General features: G+C 37.2%; 1 protein-coding gene across 1 annotated transcript in view; it reads left to right on the forward strand.

Moving 5' to 3' along the window:
- The window catches only part of EML6 (EMAP like 6), a 254718-nt gene that overhangs the window by 85205 nt on the left and 156846 nt on the right, over positions 1-12667 (forward strand). The window contains 1 exon segment of the mRNA XM_010378900.2: positions 9457-9616. Coding sequence (XP_010377202.2) covers positions 9457-9616 — 160 coding nt within the window.

Genomic DNA, 12667 nt, shown 5'->3' on the forward strand with positions numbered 1-12667 from the left:
AATTTTGAAGCAATTGAAATTCTCCTCCTCTTAGAGTATTACCTCCTGTGTGTGTGAAATACAGCTGGTCACCTCTGCCTGTGGTGCTGATTCTCCACTCATGGACTGGGTACCATTTGAGACGTTTGGCAGAACATTCTGAGGAACTGGAAATGATGAAATCACTTTGAATTCAACAGTAGAATGATAGGCCATTTAATGCAGCCTTAATCTTGTGGCTCAGTTGGTGTGGTGTAATATTAGGCTTGCCTTCCTCCTTCCAAATCCCTTGATAGTATGAACTAGCAAATTAGGACTTACCCTGAAAATGCCTGCGTGCTACACTACAAGAAAGGTAGAATGCTCCAGGAGCAGCACAGATAGAGGTAGTAACATTTTGCCATCTGGCAAAGCCACTAGACCAGATGGATTCATTAATGACTTCTCTAAAGTATTTAATCAGACCTTACTGAAACACATGACTGGCATATTTAATTATCCTAAATTACCAGGACTTCTGCCAGATATAATCCTCAATGCTTGAGTCATACTCCTTGCTTAAAGAGAGGAGGAAAAAAGGATGAATAGCTCCAGAAAGCTGGGTTTCACATAGACCCCTCTCATTAGTGAAATTTCTCATTAGCAAATTGTTGTGTTACAGTCTTATGAAGTATTTCTTCTTTTTCAGAGAATGCACTGTAAGACTAGCCATGCTGATCAAATTCTTTTATCAGTAGCAATTATACTGATGAGAACATCTGGGGATTGATAAATCTGATGCAGCTATCAGACAACCCTTCCCACTTCCTGCCTGTGGAAGACTTCTAAACCAACAGATGCCTTCTTGTATAAGTTAATCAATTTATATTTCTCCAGGATTACTTTTGTTTTAATCTTTGTATCAGAACAATGGAGATACAAAATTACAGAAAGCATTATAATGTAAATTTGCCCCTGCCCTACTCTTTCCTATCTGCAATCTACTTTTCAAAGGAACACTTCTAATTTTCATGACTGTTCTCTCTGGTGGTTACTTCCACATCTCAAAACGGTATGATTAATGGCTATTTCTTATTTTCTTTAGATATGTTGTTGACTTCCTTTTAAGACACTTGAGGATGTAGCTTAGGTATACCATTCTTACATCACTTTCCTTCTCCTCCCTGAGGGTTATTTTATTTTTTATTCCCTTAATATTTACCTTTGTAGCCTTAGGTTATATTTTCATACCTTTTATTTTTGGGTTTGTGAACTAGAAACAGTATCTCTTGGCTCCTAACATACGATAAAGGTATTAGTGACTTGAGTATTCCACTGAATGCTCCAGGGCTCTTTCACTCAATATAATATTTTTGAGATTAATCCATGCTGTGGATGTCACTAGTTCCATTTCTGTTTATGGCTGAGAACAATGCCATTGCATGAATAGATGATAATATATCCATTCACTTGTTGGACATGTGACCTATTTCCAATTTCTGGCTCTTACAAATCTATGAAGACTTGTATGCAAGTCTTTGTTTAGACATTTCCTTTTTGTTTCTCTTGGATAAATTCCAAAGAGTGGAATTGCCAGATCATAATGGTAAGCATTATAAGCAACTGCCAAAAGACTTTCCAAAGTGATTTATCATTTTACATTTCCTATTAGCATTGGAGTTGCTCTGTGTCTTCAGCAACACTTGGTATTATCAGTCTTTTTAATTTTAGTTGTCCTTGACAATGTTCAAGCCTTTTAGCCATATTTTAAATTGAGTTGTGTTCTTATTAACTTGTAAGCATTTTTATATATTCTGGGTAGAAGTTTCGGTGATTTTGTTGTTTTTTTCTTTTCATTCTCCTAGTCTGTGGTTTGCCTTTTCATTTTCCTAATAGTGTCTATCAAAGACCAGAAGTTTTTATTTTTAAAGTCCAATTTATCCTTTAATGGTTCATGTTTGTTTGTTCTCTAAGAGACCGTTATCTTTCAAAGATCACAAATATTTTCTTACTTTTTTTTCTATCAATGACATGGTTTAGCTCTTACATTCGAGTTTTTTTGTATGTGGTAGAAGGGAAGAATACAGTTCACTTCTTTCCATATGGATACCTAGTTGTTCCAGCACTATCTGTTGAAAAACAATCCTTTCTCCCAATGAGTTATCTTAACACTTTTGCTGGAAACGAGTTGATCATATAAGTGTGAGTCTGTATATGGATTCAATTCTATACCATTGATTTGTATGTCTATCCTTATAGCAATATTATGTCTTAATTCTAATTCCTTTTTATAAAGACTTTAAGCAGAACTTCTACTTTTATTAACATTTTTTCTGACATATACATGTATGTATATATATGTGTGTGTATGTATATATACATGTATGTGTATATGTGTATATTTTTCCCAGTAGTTGAGACCAGGTTCTCTTACTGTCTAGTCATGACTGGATTAAACTTCTAAACTGTTTTTCTTGCTTTAGATCTTTTCTTGTTAAGGAGGCATCTTTAAATAACTGATCTTGTCCGTTCTGAATGGTTTTTATCAGTTTAAATCTCAGAGGATAGTCTTATTTTTAAATTCAAAGAGAGTTCACTATAGCTCTCTATGTACATGAGTTTCTCTGACTTAGAATATCTGTTCCTGGCCGGGCACGGTGGCTCACGCTTGTAATCCTAGCACTTTGGGAGGCTGAGGTGCGTGGATCACCTGAGGTCAGGTGTTCGAGACCAGCCTGGCCAACATAGCAAAACCCTGTCTCTACTAAAAATACAAAAAATAGCTGGGTGTAGTAGCACATGCCTGTAGTCCCAACTACTCGGGAGGCTGAGGCAGGAGAATCACTTGAACCTGGGAGGTGGAGGTTGCAGTGAGCCAAGATCACGCCATTGCACTCCAGCCTGGGCAACAAAAGTGAAACTGTCTCCAAAAAAAAAAAAAAAAAAAATGTCCATTCCTAGGGGTGAGGGGTAGGTTTCATGTGGGTCCATCACATGGCAGTTAATTAATAACAATACACCTATATAATGCTATGTTTTAAGTGCTACTGTTTTAATCACCGCTTTAGGATTTATTAAGTCCTCATAATACCCACTTTCTTTGAGGTAGGTACTGTTGTTATTCCCATTCTTATGGGTGAGAAACTGGAGCACAGAGAGGTTGAGTAATTTGCTGAAGGTGATATATGGGAAATGGTTCTTTCCCAGTAAGTAGAGGAGACAAGTTTCAGTGATGCACTTGTCACTGAACAAACAGCTCTCCAGGAGGAAAAAATGTATGCATACGCATTAATAAACTTATACACTTTACTGATATAAATAATATATAATGCACAACTTGCAAATAATAAAATGTCATACTTTTTATTCCACACAGCCAATCATTTCTGATAGAATGCTTTCATTGATTTTTTTTTTTTTTTTTTTTACTCTTTTTCTAAACCCTATGTCTGTGGTCAGTCTATGGTTGCAGTTTAACCATGACTTGACAAAATCAAATGAGGAATAAATTCTTGATTACCATCTGGTTCAGCAAGGAAGTTGTTCACATCACTGGCAAATGATTAAGGTTCCAATATGTATGTTTTACATTTTCCTTATTAATGTAAATAAAGCTATCAGCCAACATTCGTGTTGGAACTACACTTGTTGGTCAATGATGTGAGAGAATATTGAGAATGTTTTCTCAGTTTTTTGTATTTACAATGTAACAGCTAGAGAGTGACACTTTTATGCTTATTCTGCATTATGAACATTGTATCCTATCTCTTGAGACAATCAATAAAACAATAAATTAAGCCCTGATTTGTAGCACTTACTGATTTCCGTGATGTAATCCACTATGGCTGACTTCAAGCCACCAATGTGACATCATTGAAAATGGAGTTGGGAAGAGGTGTGTAGTAATACACCATCTATGGTATTTCTACCATATGGATAGGATAGCAATAAATAACTTCACGACTATAGAGAACGATGAAATGTAGTAAAATAATTACCAAGTGATGAGCTTTCAGTACGTATTACCTTTGCTTTTAATATAATTTATGTAATTGTAAATCTATATAATATCTAACAGTGGCTGTGATTAACTGGTTTACAAAGTTGCTAAAACTTAATCAATTTTTGGTAGCCAGTCTAAGCTGGCTCCAACAATGCCACTGTATGGCATGTTTTCAACCATTCTTTTATACGAAGGTATTGGTGGAATATAGTTCCATACCAGTAAGTATAGCATACAATTATGGCAAGGTATTACATTTCTTTATGTTACTATATTACATTCTCATGAGATGCACCACTCATCAAGCTTGTTAAAGTCCAGTTTTAGGGCCCCCTGCTCGACCATGGATTATACGGATTCTGTGGGGTTCACATAATTCAGGAAAATGGCAGTGGATTTTGGTGGTTTGTCCATGTTGCTGTCATTCCTGTTTGTGCTGCCCAAGCCCACTTCCTGGAAGACAGGGCCCTCTCTGTGGTGTCAAGATCACAGTACTAAGCGCATCTCTTGGGACCGGGACTGGAATGCAGCCATCCCCATCTGAGGTTCCACTATTTCCAGGCCACTGTGTTCAAATCAGGCCTGCCTTTGCCTTTTCTGCCTTGCAGATGAACATCCACTAAGGTTGGGTCACTCACCCTTCAATCCCCAAAACAGCAACCTCCCCTTCTGTCCTCAGACAATCCAACCTAATTTTGATATGCCTCTGCCTCTGACATTGGAAAGCTGTTCTCAAGGTTATCTTCAGGGGAGGGAGGGAGAAGGCTTTCATGCTTTCCTGGTGAGACCTTTTTTTTTAAAAAAAAAAAAAAAAGAAAAAAACATATGAATTATTACTGAGAATCGCTGAAGCAGCCTGGGCAAAAAAGAAATGAGGCTTAAGAATTATGAATATTTTTAAAATACTGCACTTGGAACAAATGCTCATGAAATTTTTTTGCCTCAAGGAATCAAGAATGATTAGTATTGATTAGTGTTTTTTGTTGTTTAATTTAGTAAGCAAGGCTGTTTCCTTCCATGACCTTTTGATTCTCATCTTTTCTTTTATACAAGATGTTTGGAAATCTTCCTGATCTCATCTGACATCAGGAAGGACATGCTTTTCCCTCCTGGCATGCTAGAGAAACAAATCAATTTCTTCTCCCAGATAGGTTGGTGAAAGTCCTTCTCTGCAGTGCTTTCTATTGCTATGGTAACAGAAGATGGGATTTCCCAACAGAACTAGGTTTATGTATTAAAAAACAGTTCTTTCAAAACTTGATCCCTTTTTTATTGCCATATGTAAATTACAATAAATGCAATAAACTGAATACCAAAGGAAAAATAGTGACAGCAAACCTTTTTATGTAGGTGTGGAATGAGACTTGCATTGTATTGAGACCCTTAATGAAAGGATGTCAACTTTAAAAGTTTTAATATTGTGACAGTGTTGTCATAGCTAAAATAACTTGAAAAAGTTGCAAGTTTTCTTAGAAAAGCAGAGAATTAAATATACGGACTCTCAGTTGGCAGATAGACTTAAAATAGAGATAAGTAGTGTCCGTACATCCAGTCATAACATGATAAAGAAGATGACAAGAAGCCCAAGGTGTAGAACAAGCATTTTGTGTGATGGTGGTACTCTCCGCTTCTGTGACTTCCTCTATAGGACGACACAACAGTTGGCCATATCTCATGAGATCTTATAAAAAGCCTAGGAATTGAGGGGACAGGGTTCTTTCCATCACAGCCCCTTAATTGTATAGAAAGACCTGACCTTTTAATCTGCTGGTTGACTAACAGCGTGGCTGGAGGGTGCCTTCAGAGGCTCAGAGCACTCAGAAAGGAGCAAAGAGGAATTTTGAGGTAGGTAGAAAAGGCTGGATTTGGTTTCATGTGGGGAAAATTCAAGCATAATACTCACCTGTCATTTAAAATGCTTCTGAACTAAAATTCCAAAGATATGTGGAATTTCATTTATTAAATACTTACTAAATAAATCTGTAACTCCACCATTATTGATACCTTATATTCTCTTGCAAATCTAATGAGTAAAGTTTGTGAGCGTTTTTCCTTTTTTGAGGCTTAACATGTGCTTTTGAAATGACATGACAAATTTAAAATAGAAGTAAGTGTCATTTGGCTGTGCCCTGGATGACACATATATGCCATTTGACTGTGCCCTGGATGAGACATGTCACTCTGGTGAAAGGAGTGAAGTTTCTGGGAAGCTGATGGGAAAGGTAACAAATAGTAAAGTGAATAAAGGTAGTTCTCTGTTCTTGCTGTTCTTGACTTGGGCATAGGTAAATGGTAACATTGTGAGTCACTCTAAGCAATCATGTTGCATCAAGCCAGAGAGGTGACATCAGAGACTGGCTCATGAAAGGAGAAAAAGCTCACTTTCTTAATGTACCCAAATGGCAAAGGAAGACTGGAGAAAGGGCTGTAAAGAGGTGATTTAACAAACAGTGTGAAGGAACTTGTGGCAAGAAAAAAATATTGCAATGTGAACTTTTTAATAAATGTGATAAATTTATGGGCTTCAATATGAATGAAAAGAACAATAACCAAAGTAAAAATACTTTAAATCCAAAATGTGAGGTGTTTGGGATAATGCTGCTGAGTAACTAAGGCTGGTAAGTTATTTGAAGACTTGTTGAAATCTGTTTATTCCATTCTCCCAACCCCTCATTCAAAGAACTGAAGTAAGTCAGGAATTACGGAAGTAGAGTAAGAACAAGTGCCTGGAGCAGTGATTTGTTATTTCCTTCTGGATGCTTCAGAATCTCAGGAATCTACCATGTATCTCAAGGATTTTAAAACAGAAGCTGTGATCACAGCAAAAGAGTTTAATTTATGTCTCTTGAAAGTGTTTCTGGCCATCCAGGGGAAATATACTCATTCTTTATTTTCTAGTCCCTGGGTAGAATCTGTTGCCTATAGCAGGGGGAGAGGCAATACGGCAGCCAAGATTGTTGGCACCATTCACTCCCTCTTGAAGTATTTTGTTAATGCTTACTCTGCTGTATCATGTTCCAGGAACTGTTTAGAGTGATGGAAGACAGTCCCTGCCCTCACGGAGCATACAATCTGGTCAATCATCTTCTTCTTAGCCTTGAGGACTCCAGGTGTGATGCTAACCTGAGGAGTCTCCTTGGGTTCCCCACTAAAAATAGGATAGAGTTAGGCTGTCTTTTCCCAGGATCAGGCTTATAGGCTTCAAACTTTACTATAGCCAGGCTCTGTGAGTTACAAACCCAGTTGCCCACACAAAATCTTCTTTCAACTTTAACATGCCCAAGCTCGTCCTTTAGTCTCAAACATCCTAAGCCTTTCCCCCTCTGTTCTCAGCCCCCAATAGCTCTTGACTCTTCTTTGTTATCCCTTCTACCCATGTCTTCCCTCACCGTCTCTCCCTGGTCCCTAACTGACCACCCTGCCTATCCTAACACCCCTCACAGATCTGTTCTTGCCCCTGCATTTCATCACTGCTAGGGTTACCTTCCTGAACTATGAAACTGTTTATGCTGTGTCCTGCTCAAAATAGTCATTGGTACCCTAATTTCCTGGCCTGGCTAAGATAGCTTTCAAGAGCCGCCGCTGCCTGCCTGACACATCTCATTTCCTGCCATTCTCTGTAAGACTTAAACTGTGGAGGACATTGTCTTTTCTCATGAATCCCCTTTGCACCTTGTCTTTCATATGAACTCATGTCTTCCCTAATGTCCTGGACAGCTGGTCACTCCATCCTCTATCTTTCTCCATCCTCCATCTTTCTATGTTACTGTGTATATATATTGACATATTGTAATTATTTATTTACATGTCTCTTTCCTCTGAAAGTGGGCTTCTTGAAAGCAGTGTGATTTCTGTTTATATATCTATGGTACTGTACCTCACATATCTTAGATCCATAAGGACCTGTTGAATAAGTGAATGAGCTAAAATATACTGGTTTATCAACAAACAGGGTTTTCAGACTGCTTCCATCCATTCAGCATAATGAGCAAACATGGCATGCCATAATCTTGCAGTTTTCTGGGACATCTAGATACTTTGAAATACCGGGTGTATCTCAACAAAATTGAGATTGGGAGGGTCCTTTCTTATTGATCATCTCTCACCAACTGAATGCCAAACTGTTCTACAACCTTAAATAGTTACAAAGCTTCTAGCATTCACCTATTGTGAAAGCTACCCTTTATTATGGGTTATCTTTTTGTATTACTTGCTTATGAAGATTCCTAAAGATATATTTTCCAGCGAGCACTTTTCAGATGTCCAACATGCATTTAAAGTACATATTTTGTTTTTGGAAGCCATATTATATTCACACAGACATGCTTATGTTGGTTATAGGTATATAATGCCAATTACACAAATGATGAAATTTGTGCCATCTATGCCAGGCACTTTGCTAAGTACTCTAGACTCACTGTATCATCTATTTTCTGTATTACCTCTTTTTAGATGAGGAAACTGAGGCAAAAGATGAAGTAATTTGTCCAAAGAACCAGGGATAGCAAGGGCGGCCAACATGCAAATCCAGTGTCTGATGTCATAACGTATACTCTCATTAACATCACGCTAAAAACTGGAAAAAAAAAAAAAAAAAAAAAAAAACTACTTCTATTTACTGTGTAAGCAGATGCTGAAAATTGAAATGGGAAAATTTCTATTTCTGTTTATTGTATAAGCATAAGTTTGAGCTAGTTTCCTATATAAGTAATGTGCTCTTGATTCCCAACATCTATTTTTTAGAAAGGCACCACATCTGTACGCAATGAATTTAAAACATTAGGGTGATTTTTTTTTTTTTTTCATCTAGGAAAAATACTTCTCAACGGCTACTGACTCCTTAAAATACCAGTTGGTATTTGATGAAGTTTTGTTTTTATCAAACTACAGAGGAAAATTGTTATACAAACCACAGTTGTAATTTGTAGTTTTTTGGTGTCACAGTGATCTATGTAAAATGGAAACTTTAACTTAAACTGTATAATCTATAGCAACAGACACAGAAACAGCACTTGATCTGGGACCCCTTCATGCTTTGAAATCCTAATGAGGATAGTATCCGGCGCTTCTGCAAGCAGGTTTAATTCTGAGAAGAGAACCTTCCCCTAGCAACAACATTTAAAAAAAAAAAATTAAAGTCAAAAGCTAACTTGAAAACAAGTAATATTTTGAAAATCAATAATTAAATTTCACAACATAAAGCAATTATAAAACTATACAGATGACTTTAAATTGAATAATTACAATCACAATAGCACCTAATTTTCAAGGTAACCAGTGGGTAAGACCAAATGAGATTGTCAGACTGTGCTAAGCCTCTCTGCTAAAGTGAACATTTCAATTAGACAAAGTAATTAATGACTTTGGGGACAGTTCAGACTCTTTCTCTTGAGATCACCTTGTTAGATAATTTAAATGAGAAACAGATTTGGATAAAAGGTTATCAGTGTTTTCTTCAGTTGGAAGATGTGAAAAGAAACCTTTTTCTCTTTCAGCCTTGCCTTACACCCAGACAAAACTCTTGTTGCAACTGGCCAAGTTGGGAAGGAGCCATATATATGCATATGGGATTCCTATAATGTCCAGACTGTGTCTATTCTTAAAGATGTCCATACACATGGAGTTGCCTGCCTGGCTTTTGACTCAGATGGACAGGTGTGTATCTTTTTTTTTTTTTACTTGTTTTATTTAATGACTTCTCACAACTCACTTAAAACTATAATACCAATAGCCGGTAGACTCAAAATCCATCAACCCTTGCTGGTTCTTCTGACAGAGCCTCCTAGAATTTTTTACCTGTTTTTTCCTCTTTGAAACTGTGGCACTAACACCAAGCTCTGGATAGGCCTTGGTGTTGGTTGCCTCAGTCCCACCATCTGGTTAAAAAGCCTCCATAAAAGAAGTCACGAATTCATGCTCATCAGGTTCACCATAGCCCAGTAACTCTACTTTGTTGCCTGTTAGCTTCCTATTTGGAGTAAGGGCTGGACCAAACCTTATTCACAGACCTCAAGCCCTGAGCATGTCTGTAGTACTTCCTGATTTCAAAAGATGACATCACCTCCTAATAATCCACTGAGAAGATTATCCTTGACTCTTTACCTTGACATCATTTCTAGCTTCTTCTCCCTGTCCTCTCCCAATTAAATCTATCATCAATTCCTGGGTATTCATGTTTCTTTACAATAACTGACATTCTCTCCTTTCCATTCTCTCTGCCACTGTCCTTTAAGTGCTAATAAGTCAATGTCATGTCTGACTTTGTTTAACCTCTTAGTCTCCTCACAGGCAATTTCTTGCTAATACATTTCATCAACTGAAAACGGTGTCAAAGTGTTGTTTAAAACCAGTAAAAGCTTGGAGTACCCAGTGAATAAAGTCCACACTTTGTTAAGTGGGCATTCTGTTTTAGCCAACTTTTCTAGACTTTTATCCGTTGTGCCCTTGTCAAATTGAACAAATCTGCAAGGCTCCTGTACCAGACCTTGCACATTTGTACCTCTGAGCCCTTCCTCAGTCTGTCCTGTCCACCTAAAGTGTCCTGCTCACCCTTTTGCCCATTGAAGTGATTCAGTCTCCAAAAGTTTTTACAAAGCCTGGCCAATCCCTCCCAACACCGTTTTCTCTTCTTCCTTTGACCTACAGCAATACTTGGCAGAAAAGATAGGTTGATATGTTCTAGAAAAAGTAAAAACAGAGGGGTCATTCCTGCCTCTGGCTGCTTTCATCTCCTCACTAAGGCCGGGCCTCTTCTCCCCATTTTCTCAGCCGCCTCCGTTTCCTGTGCCACCCTTCCTCTCTCTCTCTCTCACCCTCCATGTTTCTGCCTGTAAATTCCTTCAATCTAATTTTTGACAAATTTCGGAGTTAAATCTGTAAGTTGGTGCCATGCAAAGATCTGTGAAATTATTCATAGAAGCTTAACTGAAAGTCTGTGGGAAATTCAGTGGATTATAGGAGTTGACCTGGTTTGAGTCACTTTTGAAAAACAATTAGCATTTACTTGCTGTTTTCTGCTATTTTAAGAGAGCATCAATCACTAGTCATTTTTCTTTCTAGAACTCGATTCACTACATATGTAGACCCCTGGAATTATATGTTCTTTATTTTACTCCTCTGTAATCTCATCCAGTTAGTTTAATGCATACATTCCCTTGTATGTCTACATAAAGAGACAATAGCTGGATGCCAGTATTTGTTCAGGCTTGCAGTTATATTGACTTCCTAAATAAATTGAAGTGTGTCAGAATCCATATGCATATACAAGTATAAATGTATGCTTACGTGTGTACTGGTGTGCACCTTCTCTAATCTGATTTTGTTATTCAAGCAAGCGTTCTTTATCAATTTGTTCTGAAGTGTCACAAGAAAATGTAATGCAGCAAAGGGAAATCCAGCTTTAACTTAGTTTTTGTCCATGTTAATTTATGTTAGAATCCTAACTATTTTCCTTTAGATTTCATTTTGAAGGATGGTGGTAGGGGTGGATTGCATGGTACTTAACTGTCAGGTGAGAGAAATAACTTCTTGTATGTTAGCCATGATGGATTTCGTGGCTTGTTGATGACTATTGCTTCAGGTCCGCCTTACTCCCTGGACAGAGTTAACTGGAATCGAATGATATTTAGAAATGACAAATGGCCCATCACCTCACAATCGACAAAAGGCAATAGAAATGCTTTTCAGGTAGCTATGGAACCTGTCACTACAGATGAACAAAATAGGTTTCTTTCAGCTTTTTCTCAATCAAATGCGGGTTTTACTTCAGTGCCCCTATTTGTGTTAACTGGTTTTCTTCTCTTAAAAAGAAGAAGCTGAATGGAGTTCATCCATTCAGATTTTCTTATGAATAAAAATACAACCACATCTTATTTCCATTGCTGAAACCCTCAATTAAAAAATTACAGCAAAGACATTTCTTAAGGACACATTAAAAAAAACCCCAGTGATGTGTGTTACGTTAAAAATTCCTAGTGGAAGCCATGTTTAGTGAAGAAACCTGAAGAATCCCTGCATAACAGCACATGTATACATTTAGCCATGTGTGGCTGGCTGTTTCATCCACACTGAGTGTGCACATACACAGACACACTCTCAAATGCACTCAGTACGCACATGCTCTTATACTTGGGGAATACCATATGTTTAAAACCTCTTTAATTTACGTTACTTCACTTGACCCATACAACAACCCAACAAAGTAGAAGGAATGAATATTTTCTATACCCATTGTACAAATGAGACAACTGAGATTTAAGGAAGTTAATTTTGCAAGGTCTTATGTCTGGCTACTTAAAAGTGAAAAGAAAAGCCAAATCTACTTACAGTTTAGACTTTTTACACAATGCTGTCTCCTTACAAGTGATATCCTGCAAGAAACTCTGATTTTGGTGTGACTGTTGCCTGTTTTTCACACTTTTGGTTTTGTATATAATCATGTGTGTTGAATTTTATTTTTCCTTTAAGGACAGGTTCTGACCTGAACCCAAGGAATTTAGGCTGGGAGGTGAAGTATCAGATTACTTCTACTTAGATTGTATTATCTTTTAGTCACCTTAAATATTTGTAAAATTATAGGAAACTAAAAATTAATGTTCATTTATTCTATTCGTCAAACCCTTAAATTTTAGCAGTTTGAAGCTTTTAGACTATAGAATCCTGGGTTCTATTAAATCTTATTAAGATTTTACCTAAAAATTTTAAGTT

Source organism: Rhinopithecus roxellana, chromosome 17, assembly GCF_007565055.1.
Source record: "Rhinopithecus roxellana isolate Shanxi Qingling chromosome 17, ASM756505v1, whole genome shotgun sequence".
NCBI classification, from domain to species: domain Eukaryota; kingdom Metazoa; phylum Chordata; class Mammalia; order Primates; family Cercopithecidae; genus Rhinopithecus; species Rhinopithecus roxellana.